A 17,638-nucleotide genomic window follows, 5' to 3' on the forward strand; every position below is an offset into this window, starting at 1 on the left:
GCCGCTGAGCCTGGGCGTCTGGAGCCTGTGCTCCGCAACGGGAGAGGCCACGACAGTGAGAGGGCCGCGTACCACAAAAAAAAAAAAAAAAAAAAAAAGAGATCCAAGACGGGGTACTTCCTTTTATTGTCTCTGGACTTTGAAGTGTGATGGTGGGATGCCTGGAGGTGCTGCAGCCATCTCATGACCATGAGGGAGTGGCCAACATGCTGAATGAAGATGGTGGAGCAGAAAGTCAGAAAGAACTTACGTTCACGGTGACACATGCCATCAAATTAATGGCCCCTGAAACTGTCTTACCTCTGGAGTTAGTGTGTGTCCTTTTTTTCCCCCTTTGGCCGCACTGCTTGCGGGATCTTAGTTCCCCAACCAGGGATTGAACCAGGGCCCTTGGCAGTGAGAGCACTGAGTCCCAACCACTGGACCGTCAGGGAACTCCCTAAACGTCCTTGTTTTTAAACTTTCTTGAGTTGGGGTTTCTTTATTGGCAACTGAAAGTATCTGAGCAAACACAGACAGGGAGGTCCAAGATGGGCGCACCATGTTTTATAAGGGAAGTGTGAGTTCACTGAGAGAGGGGTGGGGTGGGGAAATGAGCTTTGGGATCAGACGGCTCCACACTGGAGCACCAGCCTTGTTGCTCCTGCTTATGACAAGTCACGGGCAAATCACTTAACCTCTCTGAGCTGTAGTTTCCTTGGCTCAAAATGAGTATTGAGTACCACACAGATGCTCAATAATCGTCAGTTCTCTTCTTCCTAGATATGTTTCTCTTCCAGCTATTTTTAAAGGGGCAAGAGGTGCCAGGAGCAGAGAGTTATTTAATGACATTTCAGTGCTGGGGAGAGTTTTATACAGAGACCATTCTGAATCCTTTACCCACAGTTGCTCCAAGTACAAATCACATCTCTAATGCCAGCAACAGTGCTGAGGGGGAGGCAAATACACCCAATTCTCCATTCTCCATGGTGATGAGAGATGTGGATAATTGAGAACAGCAGATAATCCCCGAACCTGCTTTGAGTCACTGACTTCCACCACCTCCCCCAACATCACTTTCTTGGTGCAGCTGACAAACTGCCACATGGATGCACGTCTCTCTCCTCTTCTCTCTTCTGGTGCATCACTCGGCAAAGCTGCTTCAATACAGGCCAGAGCGATGGAGGAGAGGCAAGGGGGCTGATGCCACCTCCCCAGCCAAGAACAGCCTGGAAGCTGCATGATTGAGCTTGGCCTTGGAGTTGGACTCTGTCTACCCCTTGGGCTAGTTTGACTTCAGTTTCTCCAAGCTCCTTCAGGTGGAGATGAGCACTAGAGATGCAGGTTCCTCGCCTCCAGTGAGCCTCACTCAGGCCAGTCAGTGCACAACTAACTTCACTTGTACTCAGAGCTCCTCCCCTTATGTCACTCATTTCTTGGAGAGAAGGGTGACTTTTCCTTCTCCCAAGCAATGGCATGAACTAAAATGAATTGTATGCATTGAATTTAGAGCTTTTGGATTCTTGATCCAGGTAGCAGTGACCCTCTTATTTACCAAAGTCTCCTTTCAGTCAGTGAAACACTTTACAGGAAGGATGAAAAGTGAGGCAAGAAAGAAAACATTTATTGAGTATCTATCACGTATCACGTGCTGGCCGTGTGCTAAGCGCTTCACATCTATTACTTTGTGGGGAGACCAGATCTTTCCAGTGAGAACTCGTCTAGCCTGAAGTAGGAGATACTGGCTGCTTGCTTGTCTCTGGCAATCTATTCTGGAAAATTCCTGCCTTGGTACCAATAACACACAAATCAATTTCCTCCAGTCCTAGACCCGGGTTCAGGTCCTTCAGGATCTCTTGCTATCTTGTCCTTTCTCGCTACACTAGAAGTTCGATCGGATGAGATTTGTGGGTCTGGGAGAACTGGACAACCTGGAACTTCTTGGTTGAGTGAGGGGGAGTTGCTGGCCTCCTTGACCTTAATCAGGAGATGCAGAAGTGTCCCATTGATCAGAGTCAAGGCTCACAGCGCCGGAAGCAGCTAGGATAAGATCTGGGGGGCTGCCAAGGCAGGCTCTCATCCCCTTTTCCCTTCTTTCCCTTCTCTGGCCCTTCTGGCTGGTTCAGAAGCTTCTCTAATGGAAGCGATAAGTAAGTAGGAAGCCACTGGCCTTTCTCACCGTCTGGGGCTGACATTTGCCGGATCCTGGAGCCACCAGGAGGCTTATTGATTACTAGGTTTGCAGGAGGAAAAAGGTGTTGTATTCAATACTAAGAAAGAGGATTAGTGCTCACCAGGCCCCCAGGGGCTCCCACAACGGGCCACAGGGACTGCGAGAGCTGCAACTTGTCATAAAATCAGTTCTGGGATCATAGTTTCGGAGACAATCAGAGGAGGCAAGCTTTCCTAAATTGTAGGAAAACTCCTCAGTTAGAATAATGGCTTATCTTTGGCACATACTCTTTCCGAGATGTACAGCCTCATCCCATTTCCTTTCTGAGCAGGACTTCCAAACACCAGATGGGAAAATGGCCAAGATGAGGGTGCTGGGCCTTCGGAGTCTGAATGTCAGTTATTTAATCTTGGGCAAGTCCCCTAGGCCTCTCGTTTCTCTTTGTAGAATGGGGACGACAGGAACTGCCTGGCAGAGGGTCACAGGGTCAGTGAGAAGTGGCTGCCTGATGTCTGGGGCTTGGGAGGTGCCCCCAAACTGTTGTTTGAATCGGTTTCTGAACTATGATCCAGGCCTGTTATTGGGGCAAGGGAAGAAGTGTCCTTGAGCAGCCCACATGCCCTCTTCTCCCCATCCAATGACAGGCAGCCTGGAAACCCAGAATGAAAATGTTCTCTCTTCTCTTGACCCTCCAGAGAGTCCACTGAGCTCATTAGCAGGCAGGGAAGATTCCCAAGGTAGAGGGCAGAGGCCAGGTCTGGAAGGACTAGGCTGGCGGCCCACCTGATCTCATGTGTGTAGGGGTCCTGTGCTCGTAGGCACTTTCCAAAATTGAGGTCTCCCCACTTCTTTGATGTCTTTCCTTTTGTTAGAAAAACTTACCAGAGGCTCTAGACTGGAAAAGGGAGTCCCAGGCTGGGCTGTGGCTCCCATCAGTGGGGAATTTGTCACTGCACTAAGTATCCAGCCAGCAGTGGCTGGGCCTCCTCCTGTCTAGCACTGCAGACCCCCAGCATTCTGGCCCCAACGTCTGTGACAAGGATTATCTTTGAGTGCCCCGTGGTCCAGGATGGTGGGTGATTTATGGTTCTCCTGAGGTGTGGGTTGGAGTTCCACTTGTTATAAAGTCAGTGTTGGGAGTGAGTCACTGCTAGTGTGTGAGCCCAGCTGAGTGCCTTGAACCCACTTCCTGGGGTGACCTCATGGCCCTCTTTTCAGGGTAAGTCTTGGAATTTCCCTTATAAGTCTGGGGGAGAAACAGCTTTCTGTTCTGCTTCACTGTATTTAATGGCAGAAATTAAAAAATGAGAGAAATAGTGGTAAATGTGGGGGTTTGGAAAAGTTTTTGATCCCTCCCTTCATCAATCTTTTTCAGCCTTTTAAAACTGTATGTATATATGGGGCTTCCCTGGTGGTGCAGTGGTTGAGAGTCCGCCTGCCGATGCAGGGGACACGGGTTCGTGCCCCGGTCTGGGAAGATCCCTCATGCCACGGAGCGGCTGGGCTCGTAAGCCATGGCCGCTGGGCCTGCGCGTCCAGAGCCTGTGCTCCGCAACGGGAGAGGCCGCAACAGTGAGAGGCTCGCGTACCACAAAAAAAAAAAAAAAAAAAAGAAAGTATATATGTATAAACCCATGTGTATACATATATGTGTATGTGTGTGTATGTGTTTAGGTCTCTATCTGTATCTATATCTATCCATCTGAAGGGTCTTTGGGGATAGAGTTGGGGCTTCCCTGGTTCATTCACACGCTTCCTCCAGGATTAATGAATGTGGGGAGGGGGTTTTTGTAGTGGTGGTCAGGGCACAGAAAAGCTAACTTTATCCTCCTAATGGCTGAGCTCTGAGACAAGCCCAGCCTCCAGAAGGCCACTCTAGCCACCAATGCACGTGTTCAGTGACTTGTAGGGCCCAATGTGGTTTCCCGTAGGCCCTCTCTTTAAAGGTTCCTTGTGGCCACTGTGGGCACTGGAGGATGAAGCCAGCTATCCTTCCCAGAAGTGTGTGGCTTTTGGTTGAAAACAAAGCATGCTCCATGTTGGACCTGAGTTCATGGCTGTATGGAATCTCGTGGTCTTGGTGACCTGGTCTGATGTGTAGGTGGGCAGCCGTGGGACATGGATAGAGATGACAATGTTCTGATTTCATGGTGGAGAGCCCAATAGTGGAGAAAAAATGCTCGTCTCGGGGTGGGGACAAGAATAGCAGCAATGGCGTCCTGATCTCTCAGAGGGGCTGTTCATAGAGGGGATACACTGTGGTTCTCATGGCAGAGACAGGACTAGAGGTGATAGTTCTCTGGTCATCTGGTGGGATCCTAATGGGGGGCGCGCATGATCTGTTCTCATGGTGGGGAAACTAGTAGTGGTGATAATGATCTGATCTCCAGGGGAGGATAAATGAAGGGGGCTGTGTGGCAGTGGGGAGATGAGGTGCTTCTGTACCCAGGGCAGCAGGGGGTCCAGGAGTCCAGCTCAGAATATCTCCTGGACCCATGTTTGTTTTTATATAAGAGCAAAAGGGCTGTCGAAGTCTTTCCCTCAGACACTGCTCATGCACACAGCCATGGGATGTAGATTCTCCCTTCCCTCCTCTCAGAGTCCTGCCTGAGAGATGCTGGCCATAGTGATTAAGTGTCGGATTTGATGGGGATCCTGTTAAGACACTAATGCTCTTCTAATTCTGGCTAAATTGGCATTGGTTTTGTTGATCTACCTACACAGGTTGAGCTTGTTGCCTCCAATTTCAGGTGATTTCCATCTTGTCACTCTCTCCTTCCCACTTAGCGCATCTAATCCTCAGGCTCTTCCAGCTGCCTGGTATCTCCTGTGAAGCATCCTGCTGCCTCCGAGGCTAGGCAATTAGAGACTCAGACTCCAGCAGGGAGGGCGGCTACGGATTATTACTGAGGAGGGAGAGACTGAGTGCAGTGTCCATAGCAACCCTCCAGCTTTCACCTTTACCAGGAGAGAAGGAAGGCAGGAAGGCAGCGAGATTCCTGCCCTTTTGCATTATTCATATCGGAAGGCCTTGGCTGCTGACTTTGCCCTGTGAAAGCGGTGTGGGGAGAGGGGACTTTTTCTCATTTAATAGCAGCGACTTGGAGTGGACATGTAGCTGGGAGTTTGGGATGTACGCAGTGGGATTGAGTTTGGGATGTACGTTTGGGATGTACGCAGTGTACGCAGTGAGACAGCAGGAGGGATGTAGTGAGCTGTGCTGTTGGGTGTCCAACAGCTACTGAGAGATGATAGGCCCCCCTGAAAGGGACACATCACATCAAGGGGATCCTGATTCGAGTCCCAGCTTTGTCCTTAACTCACATGTGAGCTTAGGCAAGTCACCTCCCATCTCTGGGTGGTCTTCTCTTGCTAGTAAGGCTGGGCCCTAGGCATCTCTGTGGTCCCTTCCAACCCTCTCATTCAACGGTTTTATGCTGGCTTACCTAGGACAGATAATAGGGGTAATATGTTCTTTCCCTATGGTGGAAAAGCTCGAAGAACCTGCCAAATAGAGGCTACCTTTGCAAAATGTTCACAAAGGTAAATCCTGGCACCAGATGTAGTCCCCGAGTCTCCATGGAAGGAGGCAGAAAGTTATGGGCGCAGTTCCCTTTGGGGATCTCCCTCCACGCCTCCCAAGGTGCCTGGAGTGCAGAGCTATGTGCACGTGCCACCAGCAGAGGTCGCCACACTCCTCACAAACCGGCCACAGGTTGCTGTGCCCCAGGTGGGTGCACCCTGGGTAAGCATCAGCTGGGGCTTCAATCTCAGAGCCAGAGCTGGGCGGGGAGCCGCCAGGACCTTGGAGTCTGGAGTCTGGGAAGAGGCTGATGGCACCGGCTGGCTCAGAAGGCTCGGGCTCAAGTCACCAGCCAGGCTCCGGGGATCTGTCCTTCACTCTCGACCCTAACTGTAGGAGGGTGGTTCATCCAAGGCTACAGAGTGCTGCTGTGTCCCTTGGTGCCTGGGGCCTGCGGCTGCCCTGGTTCTTGACCTTCTCTTGGGCAGCTCAGGTGCCAGCTCTGGGTTTGGGAAACCATTAGAGGTAATTTTTTTTTTTTCTCTGAGCCTTTTGGGACTGAGACCAGGAAGCTGACTTAATCGGTAAATCTTAATTGAGAGCATGTGCTGTGCCAGGCACTGGGGATTCAGCAGTGAATAAAACAGAGATTCCACCCTCAGGAAGCTGAATCTCTGGTTGGGGGGCAGGGTGTCATCATCTACACAGCGTGGGGCTGGGCGTGGACACCCACCCATCCAGGACAGGCCAGTGACGGGCTCTCTCCACTGACTTAGCCTTGAGCAGACAGGCCTTTGGACCTGGGCTGGCTCTAGGGATGAGGCTCAGATGCTGAGCCCTGGCCAAACGGGTCTACATGGGCTCTCCCCCAGCCACCAAGGTCCACCAAGCTCCTTGCACTTGCCCAGTCCACACTGTAGCACTTTACAGTTTGCAAAGTGTGTGCCCCTATACCAGCTCCCTGTGAGCCTGGCAAGGCCTCATGGTGACAAGATGTTGGTGCCCTGTACCCATTTCTCATGCGTTCTTTCCAGATACTGTATCAGCACCTTTTATTTAACCTTGGACCCCCTCAAATAAATGTTCCCATCTGGACTGATCCATCTGGCCAGAACAGCAAGTTCTCTCACCAAAGCCATGGAGAAGTGGTGAGGAGAAGCATTTAAAAATGTATCTCGTTTTTCACAAAACAACCACGGAGGGAGGCATGGATGGGTCCAGTTTTACGGGCTCAGAGTGGTGCCGTGTGGTCACCGGCAGGAAGATGGCAGCTCTAAAGCTCATGTATTGGAGTTCCAGCCCAAGGCTGCTCCCGGCACCCCTGCCTGCCTGCTCCACTCCATCTTCTCTCCATGTCCAGGACCAGCCCTGCCTGCCACAAAGTTTTTGGAGCAAAATCGTCACCCTTCTTTCAGACAGGTCTCAGTGGAGCTGCTCTGTTGAAACCTCCCCCACTCCTTTTGTCAAAGGGGGTTTCCTGGAGAACCTGGGTAGGAGTGGAGGGCAGGAGGAATCTTTCCTCTGGAAGGGGAAGAAGCCCAGTGGTGGTGGCTGAGTGGAGAGGTGACCTGCAAGTGGACAGTCCAGTTTGGCTCATGGCGTGGCCTCTTCCCTCCTTTGAGAACAAGAGCAAACCAGTTGCCTTCTCTAGAACTTAACTCAGTTTCCCCATCTGTAGAATGGGGATACTAATCTAACTCCACTAGCTTGTTGGGACCACATTTGCACAGAGCAGGCTTTCAGTGAATGCACCGGGGTGTGAGATGTTGAGCTGTACGTCTCTTTTGTAGCGAGACCCATACGAAGCACAAAAGTTTCAGTTTTTCTTCAGCAAAGAGGAAATGGTGTGAAGCTGCCATTGGTGGCTAAGAGCGGTTGGTGGGTGCCCTGGAGGCAGGTGGGATGTGCTGTGGTCCTGTCTCACTCTTTCTGCCATGACTTGGGGGAGGGTGGGTGGGCTTTACTTAGGAGAGCCCTCACCCCGGGTCTGGATGTTCAGGGACTCAGAGAAAAGAAGCATGGATGAGAGACCTACACTTACAGATCGGCGTTCATTGTGGCCAGTGGTGCAGGTAAGGGGTAAGCATTGTGTCCAGGGTCAGAATGCCCTGAACTCTCATTCATGCATCAATTCACTCACTCACGTCCAGATTTAACACATAATCTGGGTGTGGGGTGAGGTGTAGTATTGTGTGTGTGTTTTACAATCCACACCACCGGCTCCTGTCCCCAAGGAGCTTATGGTGTAAATTAAAAACAGGGGAGAAAAGTCATGTATACAGAGAACTCCAATACAAGGCAAGAGGTGAAAAGTATCCCCAGAGAGATACAAATAAAGTGCTAAGGGAATTCAGAAGAGGAAGATGATGTCAAATTAGGGGGAAGGAGCAGAGGAGGGGAGGTGTGGGAAGGCTTTGGGTGGAGGCATCACTGTGCTATCCTTAAATTCTAGTGGGACTGGACACCAAGTGAGGGGTGAAGTGGCATTCCGGGCAGCACAAATGGGGAATGGGAAAGAGCATGGGTCTAGGGTTCAGAAGGATCCAGGTTGAAATCCACGACTAACTGGTGGCCTTGAGTGAGTCACTTCAACCCTTCTATACTTTAGTTTATGGGGGCGAGAGTGTAATGGATGGAGCAATAGAACCTTCCTGGCCTGCCTTCCAGGGCTGCCAGGAAGTGCAAATGGAGTACTTTATGTGAAAGCAGTTGGAAAACTGTAAAGTGCTAGCAAATACAGGGGTTGTTTTTATTTTAAAAACATTAACTGATCCTGTAACAGAGCTCCTAGTTAAGAACACAATAATGACTGAATCTGAATGGGCTAATGAACTGTTCAGCGCAGAGCTGTCTCTGACCCAACCATCCAGGGTCTGAGGGAGGTGTCGTTGATCTTTAAGATACTTCTATTCTTAGAAGGTTAAGGATAGCCCTTAACCACCACTAGCTTTTCTAAAAATCCCGCTATTGTCTGTCATTGTATCTAAACTCCATCCATCCACCTATCTATCCATCCATCCATCCATCCATCTATCCAATAAACCTATAATGAGTATATCCACAGCCAGATAACCCTGATCAGTGCTGGGGATACAGAAAAAATTGGACCCCTTCTCTGTGCTCAAGAAGTCTACAGCTTAGTGGGAAAGACAGCTATATAAACCATATATCATTCCTTTTCTTAAACCCATTTTCAGTCAGTTCTATGTTTTGGGGGTAACAAGTTCCACGGACCACAGATTATGGGATTTTAAAGCTGAGGGATCTTAGAAATCATCTCTTCTATCACATTCATTTTACTGATGGGGGAAATTATTATTTGTGTGGAAAGCACTATGACTTCCTCTTATTTGCCTCAAAATGACCTCGCCAAGGTTTCAAGTTCAGTTCAGTTCAGTTCAATGAATCTTTGTTAAGCATCTGTTATATGCCAGGCTCTGTGTAAGAGCTGCAGGTCCGATGATGGAGAAGACATAATTCCAGCCCTCACAGAGGTCACAGTCTAGGAGGAAAAGAACACACAAAGAGATGACAGCTATAGTGCTTGATACTGAAAACTACAGGAGAAGGGCCCCTGATTTGGATATGGGGGAGCTTGGGAGAGGCTTCCCAGCAAGAAGTCCTGTGAGCCATGTCTTGAAGGGCGAAAGCAATGTGCTGGATGAAGATGTACTGGAAGGGCTTGCCAGGCAGAAGGAAAAGCGTGAGCAAAGGCATGGAGGTATGAAATAGCATGGCTTGTTGGAGGAACCATAAGAAGCTGGTGGTATTGGGGCTTAAAGAAGGAAGTGGTGAGGAATGAATGTGGAAAGGAGGGCAGGGGCAGAGCGACAGCACACCTGATGTGGAGCTGGTATGGCCAAAGGCCACCATTACCTTATTGGGTTTCATGAGCATGTCCTTGTTCACTTTCCTTGTCTTCTCTGGGCTAAGAAACTCCACCACATCCCCTTGACCATCATCTTTACAGACTTAAGAGGCATAATTTATTTGAAGGAAGAGCCTATCCTTCAAGGTGTGGATTTGGACATGCAGGAAAAAGTCAACCCTGATTTGCAGGTGTAAACACTCCCATTATCACTAATTTCAAGCTATCAGTGTGACATCACTGGTTGTGGAGTTGGGAAGAGATATGCACCTTTGGCTTTTAGGAGCCAGTACCAGCCAGCTCCAGCACACCAGCTTCTGGGCAGCGTGTGTGGCCTGGTGAGATAGCCCACTACTACTGACTTTCATGATGTAGGGGCCCTTATCACTCCCATTTTATAGAGTAGGAAGCTGAGGATCAGAAGGTAGTTATCCTGCCTGTGGTTACACAGCCATTGCATGGCAGAGAGGGGCTCCAGCCTGGGCAGTCTGACTCTAGAGCTCGAGCTCTAACCATGATATCCTTCACTTCGCATTCCCATAGGGTGGCTGTATTGAAGGGCGTGAGCTGCATCGGTGGCATTAGCTGTCAAGCTCCAGCCCATTTCCAGATGAATCTCTAGCTTTGGCTCTGGTATAGTTTAGTCCCCCACCCCCACCAGGTGTTTCTTATCCCCCTCCATGATAGCAGGACATATTCTAACAGTCCCTATGGGATCCAGCTGGTACAGCCGGGATGGCCCAGAAAGGTCAACTGAGGCAGAAGACAGGTCATAGCGGTGGAGTGAGCACAGAAATGCCCAGACCTGGAGTCTGCCCCTAAAAATTGATTTTTTACAGCCCAGATGCTGTATCCAGCCCTGAGAAGCAATACTAACAGCATATTTCTGCTACTAATGACATAGTAATGATAATTTATTAGGAAATCATTAAGCCTAAGTATATGATCTGGAGCCTTGAACCAAACAGGTGGCTCTGTTTGGGGATGGATGGAGGGAAACCAAGAAGACAGAAGGGAAGGGGAGAGCAGTCAGGGCATGCCGGAAGGGGTGAGGTGGAGGGTACCGGAGGGCCGGCATGGTTGTGAGAAAACACATGAGACCCCAGCTTGTGTCTGAGCCCCGGCGCTATGACTTGTAGTGGCAGGGGGTGTGACCATGTCACTGATAATAATAACAGTAATCAAGATTATCAGGTGTAGTTGCAATTATTCAGGTTTCTGGGGTTGTGACTTACAAGTACTATTTAGCTCTCAATCATTTGGACTGAGAGGGGATTGGAGAGGTGAGAACTGGCATACGGCGGATACTCTGGGCTCTTTTGATGGGAGCCCTGCTCCTTCCTGACCTGGCCACTTGCTGCTCACCATTCAGAACTGCTTTAGAACCTCACTGTGTGTGGGCGTGTGTGTGTGTGTGTCCGTGTTTGTGGGCCAGTGAGTGCACACCTATGTATATAGGTGCACCTGCATACGTGTATCTGTGTGTGTGTGTGCATGCATGGCTCTCCTCCTCTTCCCCCTTCCTACCAGAGAAGCAGCTGGACAGAGGCCAAGGAGTGATGGGGGAAGCAAGAGCCAGGCAGGAAGATGCCTCCCTCCTAAAACCCCAGGTGTGCTTGGGGAATCCCATAATGGCCCCTTCTTCACTGATCCCTAAGTCAGCTGCCGTTAGAAGTGGAAATGAATTCAGCTGGGTCCCATCTTTTTGGAACTCCCTTTGCACACAGTGGGAGCTTAATAAATACTTGATGATGGTTCTGAACCTGGGAAGCCAGCAGCTGTTCCCAGCTCTGACTCTCAGAGCTCCATGGGACAGATCAGGTGGGGAGCGACCACGGGGGTTTTCAGTCTTCCTTCCAGACCTTCCCATGACTCCAAGTCCAGCTGGAGCCATAGTCCATTTCACACATCCTGCTTTGGGGAGGCCAGTTCTTCCTCCACAGCTTCTCTCTGGCTCTTTCCACCCCTCATTTGAGCAATATTTATGGAGCAACCACTGTGCACTGAGCATCACAGTGGAAAGGCATCCTGGGAGATGGTATAGGAACTGTGGGGTCAGACCGAGCTGAGTTCGAATTCTAGCATCCTTAATTACAAACGGGGTAACATCTGGCAAGCTACTTATCTGTGCTTGAGTGATTTTTTAAAAAACGGGTTTCATCTGTAAAAGCAGAAGGATGACATCATTTTCATAGGATTGATGTGAGGATTAGAAATAACAGATGCTCCTGCACACATATTGCAGGCAGTTCAGTATTTACCTGGGGTCAGGAGGATGTGGGTTCCCTCTGCTTCTGTGACCTTGAAGTTGTTAGTAATCTCTGAGCATCAGTTTGTGAAATGGGAACACGATGCCCACCTCCTTGCGTGTTTGGAGGATGTAGCTGGATAATATGTGTGAAACAACCTATCGCAAACCCTGACCATTAATAACTGTCTTCCTGCTTCTTGCCCCCGCATCAGGATGCACAGCTCCCCTCCTTAGGAGGACCTCTGCTCCTCCTCGCCACCGCCCCGCGTGCGCTTACATCTCGTATCGCCGTGCGCTGACGGCTTTCTGCCATACCTGTCAGAGGAAAGAGGGCAGCTGCTCAGCTCCCGGGTGGGGAGCGGAAACTACATTTCCCAGCCTTCGCTGCGCTGCCACTGGGGCTGGGAGCGGAGCGCGGCAGGCCCCTCCTTCGGGGAGGAGCCTATGCGGGGGGCGGAGTTAGGAGGTGGTTGGAGAGTTAAGACAAGCCAATGAGACCGGCTGCTAATAAGTGGGCTTGGCTTACCCTATAACAGTGGCAGGAGGAGGAGAGCAAAGCTATTGAGCCAGCGAGGAGTGAAGCTGAACCTGGCCTCACACGCTCCTAGAGGACCACCTCCTGAGACAGAGTTCTTTTTCCCCCTTCTTCTTCTTTCTCCAAGCTCCCCTCCTGCCCTCCCTCCCTGCCCAGTACAATGCATTCTTGAGTGGCAGCGTCTGGACTCCAGGCAGCCCCAGAGAACCGGAGCAAGCCAAAGAGAGAGGACTGGAGCCAAGACACTCTGGTGGGGGAGCTTGGATGCCTGGCTTCCTTTGAGGACATCTTTGGAACGAGGGTGGCTTTGGGGTGGGGAGTTGTGCTGCAGGGAATCCAGCCAGGCCCCAAGATGGACACTTCTGGGCACTTCCATGACTCCGGGGTGGGGGACCTGGATGAAGACCCCAAGTGCCCCTGTCCATCCTCCGGGGATGAGCAGCAGCAGCAGCAGCCGCCACCGCCGCCGCCACCAGCACCAGCACCACCAGCAGCCCCCCAGCAGCCCCCAGGACCCCCGTTGCAGCCTCAGCCTCCGCAGCTTCAGCAGCAGCAGCAGCAGCAGCCGCATCCCCTGTCTCAGCTCGCCCAACTCCAGAGCCAGCCCATCCACCCCGGCCTGCTACACTCCTCTCCCACTGCTTTCAGGGGCCCCCCTTCATCCAACTCCACCGTCATCCTCCACCCTTCCTCCAGGCAAGGCAGCCAGCTCAATCTCAATGACCACTTGCTTGGCCACTCTCCAACTTCCACAGCCACAAGTGGGCCTGGTGGAGGAGGCCGGCACCGGCAGGCCAGCCCCCTGGTGCACCGGCGGGACAGCAACCCCTTCACAGAGATAGCCATGAGCTCCTGCAAGTACAGCGGTGGGGTCATGAAGCCCCTCAGCCGGCTCAGCGCCTCCCGGAGGAACCTCATCGAGGCTGAGCCCGAGGGCCAGCCCCTCCAGCTCTTCAGCCCCAGCAACCCCCCGGAGATCGTCATCTCCTCCCGGGAGGACAACCATGCCCACCAGACCCTGCTCCATCACCCCAATGCTGCCCACAACCACCAGCACGCCGGCGCCACCGCCAGCAGCACCACCTTCCCCAAAGCCAACAAGCGGAAAAACCAAAACATTGGCTATAAGCTGGGACACAGGAGGGCCCTGTTTGAAAAGAGGAAGCGACTGAGTGACTATGCTCTGATTTTTGGGATGTTTGGAATTGTTGTTATGGTGATAGAGACCGAGCTCTCTTGGGGTTTGTACTCAAAGGTAGGGGCTGCAGTTTCTCTTTATACCTTGAACAAAAGGAATATGTAGGTAGCAAGAGAGAGAGGGAGAGAGAGAGCGCGCCGAGTTGGGGGGGGGGCGGGGAGAGAGAGAGAGAGATTGGGGGAGAGAGAGAGATGGTGGTGCTGGGGAGAGGCGTTTGCTCAATTATATGGAACACTCTAACTTCCCATGGTTTTCCTGCTTAATCCCGGGAGAATTCATTCCTTGCTTCCTTGGGAGGGGGGACATCCCCACACACTGTGTCTAATTTGTAGACTCTGTGTTAGGGAGGATTAAAGAATCCCTTCTGAGAAATCATCTTTCCTCCTGGCTCACTCGTACTAAAGCATAACCTAGCAGCTTAACGCACCAATTAATTACACTCCGCCTTGATGTGCTTGCCAGTTCCTGTGACTTCCCCTCCTCTCCTCCCCTCCCTGCTCCACTCCATTTTCCCGAGGATAAAAAAGAAATAAATGTCCGGGTGGGGGGGTGGTGGGGATTCCATGCCAGTCCCTTCTCTCTCTGTCTTCTCTCTCTCTTCCCAAGTTTCTGTTTCCCTCCTCATCCCTGAGAGACTTAGGGCAAAATAGAAAAGCACCCGTGACTTGAGTCTCCTGGCGGCATGGGGTAAAAATGTAGGCGGAGGAAATCAGCGGTCTTTTCTCTCAGGAAAGAGGACTCAGAATAAACCTGCTGCTGCCTTGTAAACATCCCCTGATAAAAATGGCTACAGGTGTTACCCGGGCAGAGCAGATGGGCGCCGCCTTGGCATCAGCTGGGGTCGGGGGGAGTGCCTCTTCTTCGGATGGGATGACAGGGCTTCCTGGGAGTCCCCGAGAGCTCATGCCCCCGGCTCAGCCCCAGTTCTCCCCTCCCACCCCAACTCCTTCTTCTTCGGATAAATACGGATGAGTGTGTGAGTGCGCGCCCCGATGAAGAACGGCGGCACGGCTTTAGCGGGGGAGCTGGCCCCACTGCCCCAGCCTCTGTCCAGTCCCAAGACGGAGGAGGGGGTTTCCCTCCCCGAGTGGGCTTGGAAATCGCGTCCTCCAAGGGAGTGGGGCTTGAGGAAGGTGGGTTTCTGTCAAAGCTCTGCTTGCTGGGAGCCCTCCTGCTGCGAGCTTGAAGGCTTGGAGACCTGGGGAGTCACTGGGCAAGTGGATTTTTTTCCCACTCTACCCTTCACCCCCAATTTGTTGGTGTGAGTGTGTGTGTGTGTGTGTGTGTGTGTGTGTGTGTGTGTGTGCAGGCTTGCTTGTTTGGATTTCTCTACTTATTTGTCATTTTGGGCAGCGGGTAGCTGGGAGGGGTTCAGCTGTTGGAGGTTTCAAATAGAGCTTGTTTCAGGCTGGGCACAGCTGCTGCGAGACTGTCACATTCCTTGTTGAAATCCAGCCACAAAAACCTAGGAGGTGCTGATCGGATTTCCCCCATTCCCAGCCTCTCGCTAGCTGGAGCAGAGGATGGGCAGATTTGCCCGCTCTGGAAAGGGGTGGGGCAGACCTGTCAGATGACCTGAATAACCAGAATCAAGACTTCCAGGTGGAGGGTCCCCCAGGGACCTGGCTGCTCAGAGAGGACTGCCCCAGCCCCGGGCAGCTCCTGGAAGCTGCCTTCGTCTAAACGGCTCAAGGATTTGAGCCCCTCTGTGAGCCGGAGCGAGTGGGGTTTCCCCGGGAATCGCAGCTCACTTAGTCATTCCCTGTAATGAGCCTCTGAATCTGCGGGTCCTTCTGCTCGCTGCCTTCTCCCACTGGGCGCTCCGGGAGAGGGGGCTGCTAGCCTCGGCAGGCCTGGCAGCTGCCCTGGGCACAGTCCCGGCTCCCTCCAGGCACCCCCTGGGGACCAGGAGCCCTTGCTGGGGGAAGCTGATGAAGGCCCAAGTGCTGGGGGGATGGGGAGAAGGGGCAAGACAAGCACCCTCTCTTTTAGTGAACCCTGTGGTCAGAGCTCTTAGGGGAATGGCCCTTCCTAGAGACAGCTCCCAGCGTGGGGTTGGTCTGTGCACATTTGTTTTAATGGGGCGGGAGGGTTGCTGCTAGAGCAGGTGCCTCCCTGATGGAGTATTCAGGGAAAGGGGCTTTCCCAGAGCCGCAGACAGCAGACTCTGGCGCAAAGGAAGGGTGAGGTGATCCAAGGGGTGGGCTTTGCCTAATTTTAAATCGATGACCCTCTGGCTGATGGAAGAATGGAGGGGACAGCAACCCGGGAAGTCCTGCCTGCCTCAGCTCGTGAGGCGGCCACCTCCTGTGCACCTTGGGGTCGGTATCGGTTGTGATGAGCAGGGCTCACCCGCTCACCAGCCCTTCCATCCTCTATCCATCCAGGCACTGAGTCATTATTGGAACAAGTATTTTCTGGGTGTCTGCGGCAGGCCCTGTGGACCCAGGAGGGGATAAGGTAGCTATTCCTTCTCCTCCTGGGGGCAAATAGGATTGTTTTAAAGAAGCAGACCAAAGTTTGAATCCTAGCTCTGCCACCTCCAGTGTGTGATCTTGGACAAGCCATGTAGCTTCTCTGAGCCTGTCTCCGCAGCTGTCAAGTGGGGAGAGTGAATTAGTGTAAGGCGCTCCATACAGGACCTACTGTTATTGTTATTAATGATGAAGATGAGAGGAAAAGAGATGTCTTTTTCCTCTGTTATCTAACTCTGGCTCCAGAATTAGTTGGGACCTTGATAGCTTGGGAACTAAGACTTGTCAGTGGAGCGAGAAGTTGTATCTCGGAGGGGAGAAGTTCTGAGATGGGGCTGGGTCTTCTGACTGGAAACCACCTATAGCATGGGTCTGTTGTAGGGGAGGTGAACATTTGTTCTCCAGCCTTGCAGAGAAAACGGACGCTGTTGTGACAAGAGGGTTTAGTTCAGAATGAAGAATCAACAGCTGGGGGAACTCAGATGTTCAGTGGACCCTGGGGAGGGATGGGTAACAGCCTCTTTTGCTGGAGGACTCTCTGTGTCTGGTTGGCTTTGCTAACTGGTCTGGAAGCAGGAGGGTGGACAGGGTGGCCTCAGGCACCCCACCCAGACTGGGTTATTCTGCACTGATGGTGGCAGTTCCCACTCAAAGGCCCTGGGGAGAGGGACACACTTTCTTTTCCCCAAATGATGAAGACTGCTAACCTTGTGCTTGAGCTGCTGCTTTGGGAAGTTCTCTGCTCTTTTCCACGGGGCTGTGGCCTTCCTGTTTGCCTGTCTTTGGCTGATATCTGTTACTGGGGGAGGAATTCACCATGCAGGCCTGGCTCTCTTGAGAAGGAAAATGGCATGACCCCTGAGCATAGTCAGTTAATGCAAAAGGGAGCCAGCCTGAGGAGATAAGAAATCAGGACGGAATGGTCCTTGGCTCTGCTCTCACATGCCTCAGGTGATGATGGGGAAGGAAGATGGGCTGCGGTAAGAGGAGAGCTGTTTGTGATCACGCCAAGGCTGTGGCTTCTGATGCTACTGGGTTATCCCCGAACCGAATGAGCGTCCAGGTGTTTTCCTTATGGGTGGATTTACCCTTGAGGCCTTAGCCACCATCATAGGCCAGGTCTAGAGGTCCTGTTGAGGAATCTTAGTGGCATTGTCTCTACTACATTAGTGCTGGTCAGGATTAAGGAATGAGGATTTGGGGAGTCTTTCTTGGCATGCTTTATTTTCTTCCAGAGCTGGTTTGAGGCACACCCACTTTGTGGTCTTACACTGCCTGCTGTGCTCTTTCCACTTGAGTCCAGAGAGAGCTGGGGACTCTGTGGATGCCCCCTCCCCACCTTGCCATCCTGCTGGTGTCTGAGCTGGTGCCCCCATCCAGCTGGCAAGTCATTGGTGGCTCAGGGACCTCGGGCGTCGGGCTGTGGGGTCAGCCCAGGGGAGGCTGGGAAATGCTGGGACAGCAGCAGGGTGGTTCTCTGTCTCCACCAATTTTGCACAACCTAAAACCACTTAACCACCTCTGGCCTCACAATCTGTCTGAGTTTCGCTGCCCAGGTAGAGCCCATCCTCTGCCCCTCTTGTGCCCCACTCCTGCCCTCCCCACCAACTTCCTGCCCCTCTGCTCTTCCAGCTCCC

The 17,638-nt window shown here is 52.1% G+C and overlaps 1 protein-coding gene across 3 annotated transcripts in view; it reads left to right on the forward strand.

Annotated features, from left to right (window-relative positions):
• The window catches only part of KCNN3 (potassium calcium-activated channel subfamily N member 3), a 220,271-nt gene that overhangs the window by 27,146 nt on the left and 175,487 nt on the right, over window positions 1–17,638 (forward strand). The window contains exon 1 of one of the 3 annotated variants that reach the window (XM_033858005.2): window positions 10,171–13,584. The exons of 1 other annotated variant lie outside the window; for it this stretch is intronic. In XM_033858005.2, coding sequence (XP_033713896.1) covers window positions 12,682–13,584 — 903 coding nt within the window. In that variant the 5' untranslated portion in view covers window positions 10,171–12,681. Of the gene's footprint in view, window positions 1–10,170; window positions 13,585–17,638 lie in introns of those variants that run through there. One more of the 3 variants, XM_033858010.2, reaches the window with a different exon arrangement.

The sequence above is a fragment of the Tursiops truncatus genome, chromosome 1 (assembly GCF_011762595.2).
Source record: "Tursiops truncatus isolate mTurTru1 chromosome 1, mTurTru1.mat.Y, whole genome shotgun sequence".
NCBI classification, from domain to species: domain Eukaryota; kingdom Metazoa; phylum Chordata; class Mammalia; order Artiodactyla; family Delphinidae; genus Tursiops; species Tursiops truncatus.